General features: G+C 51.8%; 1 protein-coding gene across 2 annotated transcripts in view; it reads left to right on the top strand.

The window, feature by feature from the left end:
• Nucleotides 1-14,852, top strand: part of GGACT (gamma-glutamylamine cyclotransferase) — a 52,275-nt gene extending 37,423 nt beyond the window's left edge. For both annotated transcript variants that reach the window (XM_052650305.1, XM_052650304.1), the window contains 3 exons: nucleotides 4,185-4,239; nucleotides 13,933-14,083; nucleotides 14,411-14,852. In XM_052650305.1, the coding sequence (XP_052506265.1) occupies nucleotides 14,022-14,083; nucleotides 14,411-14,852 (504 nt within the window). In that variant the 5' untranslated portion in view covers nucleotides 4,185-4,239; nucleotides 13,933-14,021. The remainder of the gene's footprint in view (nucleotides 1-4,184; nucleotides 4,240-13,932; nucleotides 14,084-14,410) is intronic.
• Nucleotides 14,853-15,126: the final 274 nt, after the last annotated feature.

Genomic DNA, 15,126 nt, shown 5'->3' with positions numbered 1-15,126 from the left:
GAGCTACTCGGATGCTGGTGGAAATTCAAAGGGAAGTTTTTGCTATTGATTAGGGATTGTGAAGTATGTTGAACCCAGATGAAAATATAAACTGGTAATAATTACAGGCGGAGTGGCCGACAGATTGCCTTCTTTCCACAGTCCCACTGAATCTTTTTTTCAATCAGCTTTCTTTGACGTATAATTTACATACAAGCAAGCTGGCACATTAAGTGCAAAGATGGATGATTTTGCCAAATGTATATGCCCATGGAGCTACTGCCCTGGTAGAGAGAACACGCCCTACCCTCACCCTGCTCCCCAGACACACACACTGGTCTGAGTGTTGTCCCTGGAGGTTGGTTTCCTGGGTTCTAGATGATGGCCTTTCGTTGTGCATGGATGCTCACCGCGGGGGAGGCTGGGGCAGGGGTGGGGGTGACTGGCCCTGAGTCAGTCTGAGTCCAGAGTGCTTGCTCTCCCTGATCCGTGCCTCCGTGTCTGGCTTTTGGAGGAGGCGGCGACAGAGCCCCCAGACAAGGTGTGGCTTCCATAAGTCTGCACCCTGCGCGGCATCCGAGCCTGTGGATTTGTGACAGAGAATGTGAGAGATTCCCAACAGGCTGAAGGCTGCAGGGTCTCTTTGGGAGTCTGGACCGAGACGGAAACCGGTTGCTTTACTGCAGCAAGTATTTATTAAGTGCCTGCTGCACGTGTGCTGGGTGATGTGGGAAACATGAGATGAAGAGAATGCTAGACCCCTACCCTTGAGGAGTGTTGTGGTTTCGAGAAAGTTTAGAGAGAATGGTTCCAGGCAGAACAGAGTGCAGAATGGAAACACGGGGTCCCCTGTTGGGAAGGCAGGGAAGTGCTGTTAAAGGTCTTGAATAGGAAGCCTTTTCCTTTCTTCACTCTCTTTTGACTTACCGTGTTTTTTCAGTCGCTATTTTACATTTTATTGTATATTATTTTACTATTATGTTAAATTCTCAGCCTTGAATTTATCCTTTACCTTTATATTGGACAACTTCAGTTTTAAGTTTAAATGCAAATACAGGAACATTTAATTCATATGTGGAATCACAGAAGTGACTATTTTGTAACTCGTGCATACATATTTCATTATTGTCAGAACTGGAAACTCTGCTCTGAACTCTCTCACCTGCATTGATTTCCCTTTTCAACACGTGCACTCTCTGCGGACAGCCCGCCTTCGGCCCCCAGTGCTGGAGCAGAGACCGAGGACGGGGACCGCTGTCTCTGCGGGCCACCCTGCCCTCCCTGTGCGTTCGTGTGTGTGGTCGGGAGGGCTCGTGGAAGGAAGGGGCAGGGGGCGGGTAGGCTTTGCCTGCCGGTGTTGGCCTGAACGTTGTGCCTCCTCCCTGTGTTCAGAGCGGCTTCTGCCCGGAAGGGACAGGCGTCCGCTCCTGGCCAACCCGGGCGTGGATGTGAGACCCCGCCTCGGCCTCGCTCAGCCCCCTCGCGGGTCCACCCAGGACTCTGTGCTCCTGGGGCGTCGAGGACGCCGTGAGCCGCCGGGGCCGCGCCGAGCTGCTCTGCGGGCCAGAAGGCGGCAGTGCCGCCCCGGGCTTCTCTCACGCAGCCCCGGTTCAGAGCAGAACGATGCCAGGACAGGGGCCACTGCACGTGCTGGTCCCCGGCAGGCTGCCTGGTGGGCGCCCGTGCCTGGGAAACGCCCGCGGGTGCCGAGGGCTGAGGGCGGAAGCCGAGCCTGGCGCGGGTGTCCGGGGCCGGGCGCTGGTCTCGTTCCGAGTCTGGGCGGGAGGCCCCGAGCGGGCACCTGGCAGAGTCTGCGCGGGGCAGGCAGGAGGGGCGAAGGCCGGTCTGCAGCCGCCGTCGGCGCCTCCCTTCGTCCGTCCGTCCGCTTCCTGCCTGTAACACAGAGAGAGGTGGGGAGGAGGCCTCACGGTGAGCGAGACTGGAGCGCGCCGGTGACGGTCTAGCACGGGCCCCACAGCAAAAATGCCCTCCGTCCTGCCAGTGGCCCATTTCCCCTCAGAGCCGCCGGTGGGGCCCGGCTGCGGGCGGGACCGGCGCGGGCGCCCTCCTGCCCTCCCCGAGGACGCGGGCTCTGAGCCCGCAGCTCCCCGGGCGAGGGGCCACCTCGTCTCCCCGGTGGTCCCAGTTCCAGAGATGGCAGCGGCGGCCGTTACAGCGGCGCGGCATTGTTTCCTCAGGAACGGCTGGCGTGGGCAGAGCAGGACGGCGGCCGGGCCGCACTGGGAGGCCCCGAGGGGCGAGGGGACCCGGCAGGCTCGGAACCTGCGGGGCGACCGCGCGTGGGGCCCAGCCTCCGGACCTCAGAGGCGCCGTGCGCCGCGGGCGCCCGTCAGGAAGCCGCTTTGCTGACACGTGTCCGGGGTCTCTGGCGGCAGGAAGCCCTGGGCCGTCGTGAGGGCAGCGGGCGAGGGGGCCATCAAAGCGGCCGCGGGCCCGGAGCCGGGCCAGAGGTCGAGCGGCTTGTTTTCCCACCTGTTTCCTACAGCTCGAGGGACTTCTGAGGGGTTTCCGTGCAACTGGAGCAGACACTCGGGCGTCTCTCAGGGGAGAGGAGTGTTAGAGGGGGGAGGCACGGCCCGTGCAAGGAGACGAGCCCTCCAGAGAGCACGCGTCACACGCGCGTGTGACCGAGGCCCGCGGCCGCGCGGGGGGCCCCGGCGTCGCGTCGCGTGGCCGAAGCAGGTCCTCGGTCACGGGCCTGGTGGGAGCCGCGTGTGACACACGAGGTCGACCGAGGAGAGCTGATGACACGGCCGCCGGGGAGGCCGCGGTGAGTGGCCGTCCCCAGGCCGGTCCTGCCGCGGGCCCGCACCCAGCCGGCGGTGACTGCGACCCAAGCCGGTCGTTGCTCCTGCCTTTTCTAGCCCGGGCTAATCTAACCCTGATGGCAGGCAGTTGATGCTGTTCATGGCTTAAGGATTTATCACTTAGAGAAAACAGTAAGATCTCCGTGTCCTCATTTCTAACTCTCTAGCATTGCCTCGTGTCATAAAATATTAATCCAGCATGAATATTTTGTACAGACGCCTCTTTTGTAGAGGTTGTTTTCATGTTAGACGCTGGTGCCCATTTACATCCTTTTGCAGAGTTTAAGGAGATTTAAATATTAGCCCTTTTCTAGATGGTTCACCTGGCGTGTGTGTTTCTAAATATGGTCCCAGTGTGTACAACAGTTCTAATTCGTAAACCAGATTAAACTCTTAAATGAAATACTGCCTTTTTACACTCTTGCCACCAGGTGGCTAAGAAAAAATATTAAGCAGGAAAAAAACCAACAATTATGCGAAGGACTCATAATTACTTTCAATTTCTGCTTCAGCAATGAAATAGGAAACTCTAGATGGACTGTGTTTCAGTAAGAAAACTGCTGAATAAGTGACAGAGGCATTTCAAGTAGTGCCAGACCAGATGGACATTTCCATGAGTGTTTTTGTTTTCTTAAAGATTGACAATGTTAAACTCACCAAATTTTGCTGAAGTGAAACTTTTTGAGACTCTCTCTGAGCCTGTTCCACCTCTGGGCTGACCCCTGGACGTCCACATTATTCCTGACCTGTTGGACTTGAGACAAGGGTTTGGCTTTTGGGCTTCAGGATTCCCGAGGGGAGGGTGACTAAGTCCTGATCACAGCAGGGCCTCCCGGTCCAGGCTTCATACATCAGTAAAGTTGTCTGCAGAAACACTGCTTGAGTTCATTTAGAATCCGCTCTAAAATCCGAAAGATGCACCAAGTTGAATGTTAACTCCTGTGTGTCCCTTTTCATTGATTCTTTATATGAACAGTAAGATAATAGAGGGAAATCTGTGCCTGGGGGTGGTGGCACAACAGGGGAGAAACCCCTTCAGGCTTCTCTTCCTGGAATAGATCTACTAAAGACAGCACCCTGTGACAGAAACCCTACCCCCACCCACACTGCTACAGCACCCTGGCCGTGGCCCCGTCCAGTGAAAACGCAACCCTACCAGTCGCTCACCAGGCCTCCCGTGGCCCCTCAGCTTCCGTGCCTCCACTTTGCCCTTCAGTGCTCTAAGTTATTAACTTTGACAAGTAACCTCTTGGTTGTACAGGATTTTATTCGCAATTCATTTTTCTGATTCAAAGTGAACATGAGTGCCTTAATCCTCTAATGGGAATTAATTGCTTGTTTCAGTGCTTAACTCTGATCCTTTCTCAATCCCCACAGGGACGAGGCTCTTCCTGAAGGATCTGTGTGTGTTGTTCAAAACACAATCAGAAAGGTAATGATGTTTTTCTTGTGAAGGGAGCCAGAAATGCACAATATTAATTTTTTTGTTACATAAGTGGTAGTCTTAAACTAATATTATATAGGATGTAATTCAGTAGATAAAATGTAGAGAACTATAATTTGTTCGTTCTATCAGACTAGAGTATTTCCTAGAAAAGAAAGTTAACTTTTTATTGCCAGGTTTTCTTTTATGGAAATAAGCCAGCCTCTTCTGCAGAAGAAAGCTACTGAACTGATTTTTCTACAGAGTTAGAATCAACACACTGGCCTACCCATGATCATTTCTATGTAATGTCACCTTCCCGCTATTTGCCTTGGCTCTGCAAAATTAAGGTCACGACTAATGCTTGATTCCCCTCTCCCGTTTATTATGTAGAATATTCTTTTGTTTCATTTGTAAGGGGCTTCCTTGATAAGAATATAAGCTAGCAGATATATAAGATCTTGCTATAGGAAGCAGTTGGGGTGGAGAACTTAGGTGGGAATACAGTCACAGGGAGGAGGGGATTAACCTCTACTGGGTCACGAGGCCTGGCACAGTCAGGAGAGATTAGCTCTTAGGGAGACAGAGGAATGAATGCAGTTTTCAACAGCAGGCACAGACGCTCGGAAAGTTTAGCGTGCCCGGAGGCCCGCATGTGCTAGGTGGAGGAGGGCGAGTTTGATTCAGGCCCGCCCCTGTACCATAGCGCCCTTCAGCGGGCCGACCTGGGAGCGCCTCTTTCACGCTAGAGATGAACAGTCTTCAGTTGCTCTGGAAAAGCCCAAACGGCTCACCTCCACCTCCTGTGTTAATCTGCTGAACCAAGTCCTTACGCTTTATCCAAGACTCGGACCCTAACCCAGGGCTGTGGAAGGAGTTGCGTGGCAGGAGGAGAACGGGGTGGGAGACACATTAATGTGCCTCCGACAGAAGGCAGCGTCCCCCTCCATCATGGCACTGCCGCCCCTGCGACGCTGGCCCAGCGGGTGGTGCTCAGGAGAGGCCCAGCGTGCTCGGGCAGAAGGCAGCGCCCCCTCCGCAGCCGCACTGCCGCCCCTGTGACGCTGGCCCAGCGGGTGGTGCTCAGGAGGGGCCCTGCGTGCTCCTGACCAGTGGGTCACAGGCGTGTTCTGAGGCAGCCCTGCTGCGGCTGGGAGGACCTGCCAGTGTAATAGTCTTTCCCGTGTTCTGCTGGCCGCGACCCTCACGGCAGCCCTTGGCCATCAGCTGAGCATGGTGGACAGAGGCCAGAGCACAGGGCAACAAGGAGCTCCAAAGAGAAAAACTAAACCCAAAGCCAGCAGAGAAAGGAAACAGTGAAGGTTAGAGCAGACATGACTAGAGAAAAATCAATGAAACCAAGAGCTGGTGTTCTTAAAAGAGCAAAAAACTGACAAACATTTAGCTAGATTAAGAAAAAAAGGAGACGATATAAATCAGAATGAAAGCGAGAACATTACAACCCATTTTACAGAAATGAAAAGGATTGTAAGAGAGTACTTATGAACAACTGTATGGCAACAAACTGGTAACCTAAATGGATAAATTCCTAGAAACACGCACCTCACTAAGACTGCATCATGATGAAACAGAAAATCTGAATAGACCTGTTACTAGCAAGGAGATCCACCTGGTAATCAAGAATCCCTCCACACTCAAAATACAAACCAGAGGCTTCACTGTTGAATTCTATCAAACATGCAAAGAGAATCAGCACCAGGTCTCCTCAAACTCTTCCCAAAAATTTAGGAAGAGGGAACACTTCCAAACTCATTTAGTGAGGTTAGCACTACCCTGATAACCAAAGCCAGAAAAAGACACTATATGGAAAACACAAACCAATATCTCTGATGAAAATTGATGCAAAAATTCGAAACAAAATACTAACAGAGAATTCAGTGACACATTAGAAGGATTATATACCATGACCAAGTGGGATTTACTCGTGGAATGCAGTGATGGTTCAACATATGAAAATCAGTCAGTATACACTGTAGTCCAATGTACACTACATGAATGGAATGAAGGGGGAGAAACACTATCTCAGTCGATACAGAAAATCACGTGACAAGATTCAACACTACCTCCTGGTAAAAGTATTTAATTAGGAATAGAAAGAAATTAATTACACCATCCTAATAAAGGCTGTATATGATAAGCCCACAGCTAACATCAAACTTAATGGTGAAAAAGCTTTTCCTCTGAGATCAGGAACAAGACAGCGATGTTTGCTTTTACCACTTAATTTTAGTAGATGATAAAAGAAAAAATAATAACAGGCATCCAAATTAGAAAGGAAGAAGCGGAATTCTCTCTGTTCACATGATCCTGTATAGAAAATCCTAACATTTCCACAAGAAAATTATTAAGACTAGTAAGTGAATTTAGCAAAGTTGCAGGATAAAACCAGCACACAAGAATCAGCTACATTTGTATACATTAACAATGAACACTCTCCCCCCAGATTTTCCACTTACGACTACATAAAAAGAACAAAATACTTGGGAATAAACGTAACCAAGGAGGTGAAAGACTTGTACGCTGAAAACTACAAGACATTATTAAAGGAAATGAAACAACTGGAAAGCCATCTCCTCTTCATGGATTATGACTTAAATTATTAAGATGTCAGTACTACCTAAACAGATTTAATGTTCTTGTCAAAATTTCCAAATAGTATTTTTCTTTCAGAAATAGAAAATTCCATCCTGAAATTCATACAGAATTTCAAGGAACTGCAAAAGAGCAAAGCAATCTAGAGGAAAAAACAAAGTTGGAGGTCTCACATGTCCTGATTCCAAAACATACTCCAAAGCTACAGCAATCAAAATAGCATAATACTCACATTAAGACAAATTTAGTTGAACACGGTGAAAAGTGAAAGTCGCTCAGTCGTGTCCAACTCTTTGTGACCCCATGGACTATACAGTCCATGGAATTCTCCAGGCCAGAATTCTGGAGTGGGTAGCCTATCCCTTTTCCAGTGGATCTTCCGAACCCAGGAATCGAACCGGGGTCTCCTGCGTTACAGGTGGATTCTTTACCAACTGAGCTATCAGGGAAGCCCTATTGAATACAATAGAGAACCTAGAAATAAATCCTTAGATGTATGGTCAAATGATTTTTTGACAAAGGTGGAAAGACCAATGGGGAGAAAGACAGTTTTTTTCAGCTATTGGAAAACTGGGTATCTATATGCAAAAGAATGAAGCTGAACCCCTACTTTATCTACACGATACACAAAGATTAACTCAAAATAGATAAGTCTTCAACATAAGAACTAAAACTGTAAAACTCAGGAGAAGATACAGAACAGGAGCTTTATGACACTGGGCTTGGCAGGGGTTTTTTGGCTATGACACGAGAACTATGGGCAATAAAAGCAAAAGTCGGGTGACATCAAAATGTAAACCATGTGCAGCAAAATACACGATCAACAGAGTAGAAAGGCAGCCTGTGAAATGGGAGAAAATATTGGCATATCATATATCTAATGAAAGGGTGATATTCAGAAGATCCAGATAACTCCTATGACTCAACAATGAAAAACAATCTGATTAAAAACCAGGTAAAGGACTTGAATTTCTCCAAAGAAGATATATGGTCAACATGAAAAGATGTTTAAAATCAGTAATCATTACAGAAATGCAAACTAAAACCCACAATGAAGCGAAATGAAAAGAGCCCACAGCATGGGAGAAAATATTTGCAAATGAAGAAATCAACAAGGGATTAATCTCCAAAATACACCAACATCAAAAAACAAAAATAGGCAGAAGACTTATACACTTCTCCAAAGATGACATACAGGTGACTGAAAAGCACATGAAAAGATGATCAGCATCACTATTTATTAGACAAATGTGAATTAAAACTATAATGAGGTATCACCTCACACCAGTCAGTATGGCCATCATCAAAAAGTTTACAAACAGTAAATGCTAGAGAGGGTACGGAGAAAAGGGACGCTTCCTCTGCTGTTGGTGAATGTAAATTGGTATCGCAACTATGGAGAACAGTAGGGAGGTTCCTTAAAAAACTAAACACAGAACTACTATATAACCTAGCAATCCCACTCCTGGGCATACATCTGGAGAAAACTAATTCAAAAAGATACTCGCACCCCAGTGTCCACTGCAGCTCTATTTACAGCAGCCAAGACATATAAGCAACCCAAATGTCCCAAGAGGAACGGATGAAGAAGGTGTGTGTGTGTATAAGTATGCGGAATATTAATTATGAAGAATGAAGCGATACCATTGGCAGCAATGTGACTGGACCTAGAGATTATCATGCTAAGGCAGAAAGACAAATATATGATGTCACTCATGTGGACTCTAAGCTATTATACAAATGAACTTATCTACAACACAGAAACAGACTCTCAAGTTTTGAAAATAAACCTGTGTTTACCAAAGGGGAAAGTTGAGGAGGGTGATAAATTATGGACACAGGAGTAACATACACACTATATATAAAGTAGATAACAGCAAGGACCTACTGTGCAGCTCAGGGAACTCTACTCAACATTCTGTCCTGGTGTGTGTGGGTAACGAATCTGAAAAAGGATGAACATGTGAATAACTGAAGCACTTTGCTATACACCTGAAACGCGGTAAATCAATTATACTCCAATAAAAAAGTTTTAAAATCCTTAATGAGATACCACCTCACACCCTTTAGGAAGGCCACAATTTAAGAGAGAAAGAGAAAGGGAGGGAGGAGGAAGGAAATAACCAGCAGTGCCAAGCCTGCGGAGACACTGGCACCCTTGTGCACTGTAGGTGGGAGCGTAAAATGGTGCAACTGCTGTGCAAAACAACAGAGGCCCCTCCAGAAATTCAATATAGGATTGCTATACGACCCAGCAGCAGGTTTCCAGGTATATATACAAACACTGAATACAGGATTTTGTAGAGCTGTGCATACCCACGTTTATGGCAGCATTATTTGCAATAGCGACGAGGTAGAAGGAACCCAAACATCCACTGACAGATGGGATGAACAAAATGCGGCAGACGCATGAGTCTCCTTCAGCCTTAATTTAGGAAGGGAATTCTGACACACACTACAGCATGGATGAGCCCTGAGGACGCTATGCCAAGTGAAATAGCCAGCTACAAAAAGGTATTTCTCTTAAATGCAGTACCTCGTGTAGTCAAGACTCTTGGAAACCAAACGTAGCGTGGGGTCACCGGGAAGGAGAGCGGGAGCTGCTTTACAAGAGGGGAAGTGCTGGAGAGGCGCACCAGTGGGGGTCGTGCGGTACCTAGCGCTACTGAACTGTTCGCTGAGAAATGGTTAAGATGGTGAGCTTCACATTTTGTGTGTTGTGCAGTCTTTTTAAATCTAGAAATCACTTCCTTCTCTAGTTTTCCTCTCTGTTGGGGAGGAGGGGGCGGGGGGAGAGGAGTCTGGAGAGGTAGGGTCCCTTATGAACGCCTGCTGCCACTGCAGAGTCTGAGTCCTTCCGAGGCTGGACCTGACGGGTCACCCAGGCGTGCAGCGTGCAGCACACCTGGGCCCAGTTCCTGGTGCTGACCTGGAGCCCCGGCCTGAGCTGCCCGACTGCGTTCCCTCTCGTGTTCAACAGGGAGGACCCCTCCTCTCTCGAGGTTGATGCAGCTGTGCACGCAGACATCCAGGCTCTTAGCGCAGGACCCGCAGAGCCCCAGCACCGCCGCGAACGTGGCCAGCCCTCCTCAGCACGCTGTCCTCTGCTGTCTCTCTGACCAGACCTTGCCCTCCCTCCTCCTGGGTGAAATATTCCTTTTCTCACTTTGTGGTTGAATCTGAGTCATGAAAACTGGGAGCAGCCTGTGCTGAGAACCTGCTTCATCCTGGCACCTCCCCGCTGTCCCTCCGCAGCCCAGGCTGTGGTTCCAGACCGCGCCCGCTCCCGTCCTAGCCCCCGTGGCGCCCCCACCCCACGCACAGCAGCCAGACGACCTGCGGACCACCCCTGCCGCCTCTCCCCTACTCCAGGGGCGCTCTCCGCTCCCTTCTGGTTCCTTCTCTGTTTGAAGCTGCCTGTCAACATGTCTGTCTCCCCTTGGCCTTCTCACTGGGCAGGCGGTGTCTTGTGTGTCCCTGGGCTCAGCCTGGGGCCTTGGGGCATGCAGCCTGCTGCCCACCGAGCGCCGCGCGGCCTCGCCCTCTCCTGCAGCCGCTGCCTCTGGTCCCCTGCTCGGGCCTGGCAGAAGCAAGGTTCCCACCACCAGCCCCTCTGGTGCCAACGGTTGCTGCATCACTGGCTTTCTCCTGGCGACCTTGGTGACACACTTATGTCCCCTGTACCCTGATAAACTCTTCTCGCCAGCCCTCCCTGCAAGCAGCCCCTACTTCCTTCCTGTCCACCCCCAGGGCCTGTGATGGAGGGCCGGGTGGTGCAGCAGAGGGAACAGGTTCCTTTATCCCTGCTTTGTCCCCAGATGCCACTGCCGTGACCCCTAAAGACAAATGATGGGAGAGGGGCTGCAATTCTGGAAGACAGCTCAGAGACAAGTGGTGGCTGATGGCACCCAGGGGCCCAGAAACCTAAGTCCCTGCAGGGAGCCAGCCGACCAGGGCCCTGGACACGAGAGGGTGAGGACAAGGTGGGGGGGCGGTGTCAGTCTGTGCAGGGAGCAGTGACCCCCATCGCCCCTCTCCCCAGCAGGGGGAAGGGTGCGTTACTGTCCGGAGAGGCTTGGTACTGGGGGGACCAGGCCCAGCTGAGGGCGCAGTTGAGGGGGCGCCCTGAAGACCACGAGGGTGGGAAAGGCCACCAACTTGGGGATTCAGTGGTTAGCCAGGCCCCCTGCCAGCCACCGCACCCCCCCGCCGACAGCTTCCTATAGGGCATCTCACTTTTCAACGTGAAAGGCTAGCCAAAGATTATTGAGACGTTTGAAGGAACCCTCTCAAAGAAACAAAAGAGGAATTTTGGAGAAGGAGCAGCAATACAGGGAAAGATAAAAACTTAAAGAAATTCACAGTAATTAATATCTTCCCAAGGAGGAGAGATGGTATTATGCTGAGAAAGAAACAGTATGGTGATGACATGAGGGAACAAGAAAAAGATCCTGGAGATAAATACGATGATAAAATAGTTTTAAAAATAATAGAAGTACTGGAAGGTAAAGTAGACTATAAAGAGACAATTGGGAGATTCACCTGGGTTAGGCCCCATCTGCACTCCGGAGATGCAGGAAGGAAGGGGAGGGACAAAGGGTCCCGGCATCCGCGATGATGAGTCTTCAGATGGAGATCTGTGGCACAATGAACGGAAAACACCCGCAGGGAGGGTCCTCACTATGGGACCTCACAATCCACGGGAGAGAAGACCACCCTAGAAGCCTCCTGAGAGAAGAGCCTGGTTCTGTACAAAAGACTGTGGGTCCCAACCACCCTGAACGGCTCAGCATGGGTTTGGGACATCAGAAGACAAAGAAGAGATGCCTTTAGAGTTCGGAAGGAAATTATTTCTAGAATTCTCATCCTCAGTTCAGTCACTCAGTCATGTCTGACTCTTTGTGACCCCATGGACTGCAGCATGCCAGGCCTCTCTGTCCATCACCAACTCCCGGAGTTTATTCAAACTCATGTCCATTGAGTCAGTAATGCCATCCAACCATCTCATCCTCTGTTCTCACCCTATGTACACTATTAATTGAGGCTGGTAAAGAAGCAGCTTCAATCAAATGAGGGAGTCAACCAAGAGGGGGCCGTGGGACCCAGGGATGGGGCTCTGGGAGAAGCCTGGGGAGCCCGGGGCACTGCAGACCCAGGCTGGGGCAGGAGGGACACGGAGCCACAGCCCCAGGGGAGAACAGAGGCGACGAGTGGTCAGGGCGGAAAGGATTCTTACGGCGCTTCCAGAAATCATAAGGCCGAAAGACTGACTGTCAGAGAAACTTGAGCAAAGCACAAAAAAAGAAGAAAAAAATAGCTGAAACAATTTTTAATTCCAAGAAAAACAAAAAGCTGTCCAAGAAAGGAAATTAATCATAGTACACTCTGTGCTTTATCCGAGAGCAGTGTTTACATAGTTGTGATGCTGAACTGAATACGGGCTTCACCAAAAGCTGTGATGCGAGCCCTGCTGGAGGAGTGGGGCTGAGTGACAGGCACATTTAACCAGACTCACTGAGCATGCGATGTGAACTGCTGCGCCTCACTGCGGTCCCCCGAGGCAGGTGGCTGACACCATTTCCTGACAGTGCAGGATACCGAGTCCCAGAGGGGTGACGTGGTTTGCTTAAGGTCACACAGCTGGTTAAGTGGCAGAGCCAAGCAACCTGGTTCCAAAGTCTGTCCATAAAACTAACACTGTGCTCACCTGCTTTGGGGTGGGAAGGCAGATGGTTTAAAACATCAGGAAGCTGTGGTACCACCACCAATATGGAGATATTAATAAATAGCAAATACAACAGTTGAGAGGCTTAACCGGGTCTCTGCAAGGGAGTGGGAATGGGTAGAGATTTTATTTTTCTTGGAAACTTACTTGACTAGTTCACTTTATGGACACATTGGGCTTCCCTTGCGGCTCAGCTGGTAAAGAACCCGCCTGCAATGCAGGAGACCTGGGTTCGATCCCTGGATTGGGAAGAGCCCCTGGAGAAGGGAAAGGCTACCCACTCCAGTATTCTGGCCTGGAGAATTCCATAGACTGTATAGTCCAGGGGTCGCAAAGAGTTGGACACGACTGAGTGACTTTGATCAGAGGGAAGGGACGCTAGAGCCCCAGGGCTCAGGGGCGCAGTCCCCCGCCGGCCAGGCCCAGCTGTGTGGCCCCAGCCCTCACTGACCTGGGATTCAGCCCCGAAGGCCTTGGGTGGCTTTTGGCGCCCTCGCGGCTCTTCTCGTTCTGTGGTCACCAAGAGGAGCCAGGAGAGAGTAAGCTGGGGCGAGGGGGCTGGAGGGGCGAGGTCACCTGGGAAGAGGGGGAGGGCCTGGTGGGGCCCTGGGACAGGCTGGGGGGGCCGGGCCGCGGGCCACCAGGGTTCTGGGGGACGGTCTGGCGAGGGCGGGAGCATGTATCTGGGTTCGACCTGGAGCTGCTACTGCAGAATGTGCTGGAAGGTGGGGCTGGTTGGTCCTCCTGCCACCCCTCCCCCTTCTGGTCCTCCCCAGGCATGCCACCCCCTCCCTCCCTGTCCCTCAGCAGTAGGGGGCCTGTGTCCCCTCTCCCCTGTACCCCGAGTCCAAGTTCTCATTCACACCCTGACTTTCAAACCCATACAGCCGCCCGATGCCCCCTGACGCCAGCCTGGCCTCCCTGAGCCATCTGGAGCTGAGCTCCATCAGGTCTCTGCCCTGCGCAAGGCGGGCTGCTGAGGCCACAGGGCGGGCAGGGGCAGCCGTGTTGGCTCGTGGGCTCTGCCCATCCGCCACAGACACCCTGAAGAGATGGGGCAAGGCCTGGACCCCCAGACCAGCTCGTTTGCTGGGAAGAAAACCCCAAGGGCTTTGTGGCTTCCCCAGGGGCCACCCGGCCACATGGCTGGTGGCAGGGCCTGCCTGGCACACCGGGGCCGAGTCCCGCAGTGTTTGGTGGGTTGGGGGCCAGCGGGGCAGCGAGGTGCCAGCCTCAGATGAGGAGCCTGGCCACTGAACTTCCGTTTCTGCGTGAGTCCCTTATGCCCGATCACTTTTGGTGTATTATGTAATGGAGTCAGCCCAGACCCAGGAGTGGGTAAATACGTACCTTCTCCATTGCAGCTGAGGTCTCTGTGCCGAGTCCCAGGCTGGCATCCTTAACCTCCGTGGCCCTGAAGAAGGCAGGAGCGCTGAGAGGTGCGGTTAACGTCATGCCCGGGCCAGAATGTAAACTGAGCGCTGAAACCGGAGCTCCCTGTGTCACCGATGACAGGTGATTATTATATACAGGTGTACATACACGTATGTGCCATGTATGTGCTAATAATCACAGCACATACATGTCTACCTCTATATGTGTGCATATATTTGTCTACTTCTCATTATTTTTCTGTAATATTTGTTTCAAGTCCTTTTATTGAAAACTGACTTCACGAAACTGCAGCCCTGCGGGGCCTGAGTCCCGAACAGCCTGTCTCCTCTGAAAGTCTGATCTCAAAGCCGGCCCGTCCTCCAGGACCCCGTCCGTGAAGGAAGGCCGCTGGGGAGCGGGGCGGGCCGCGCCCACCCCTGACCTGTCCGCCGTCTTCTCTGCCCGCAGCTCCAGCCGCCTGGTCCCCGTGTTCGTGTACGGGACGCTGAAGACGGGCCAGCCCAACCACCAGGTCCTGCTGGACGGCGCCCACGGGCGCGCGGCCTTCCGGGGCCGGGCCTGCACGCTGGAGCCCTACCCGCTGGTGATCGCAGGTGAGCACAACATCCCACGGCTGCTGAACCTGCCAGGCCGCGGGCACCGCGTGGCCGGCGAGGTCTACCAGGTGGACGAGCGGATGCTGCGCTTCCTGGACGAGTTCGAGGGCTGCCCCGACATGTACCAGCGCACCCGCCTGCACGTGGCCCTGGAGGGCACGCGCGCGCCCCTGGAGTGCTTCGTCTACACCACGGCCACCTACCCGCCCGAGTGGGTCCACCTGCCGTACCTCGATGATTACGACTCGCAGGGGAAGCATGGGCTCCGCTACAACCCGCGGGAAAACAGATGAGCCCCGCGGGCAAGGGAGGCCGGGACCAGCCCCGAGGGGCCGCGCTCGCTGAACAAGGGCGCCATAAAGTCCCTGGAAACCGGTACTTGAAACAAATACTCTTATCTGTCAGGGGGTGGGCGGGGAAGAACACCTCTTTTTCAGTGGCAGCCGATTTCCCAAATAATTTGGAGGGACTGATAACAAGACTGTTTCTGAAATCTGTCTCACTATGCTGCTTTCTTGCTTGCTGCTTAAAGAGCATCTTGGGTTTGAATGTACCGGATGAGAAAAA

This window comes from Budorcas taxicolor, chromosome 12 (genome assembly GCF_023091745.1).
Source record: "Budorcas taxicolor isolate Tak-1 chromosome 12, Takin1.1, whole genome shotgun sequence".
NCBI lineage: Eukaryota > Metazoa > Chordata > Mammalia > Artiodactyla > Bovidae > Budorcas > Budorcas taxicolor.
Note: the sequence above shows the minus strand (reverse complement) of the source record. Positions and strands in the feature narration are given on the sequence as shown.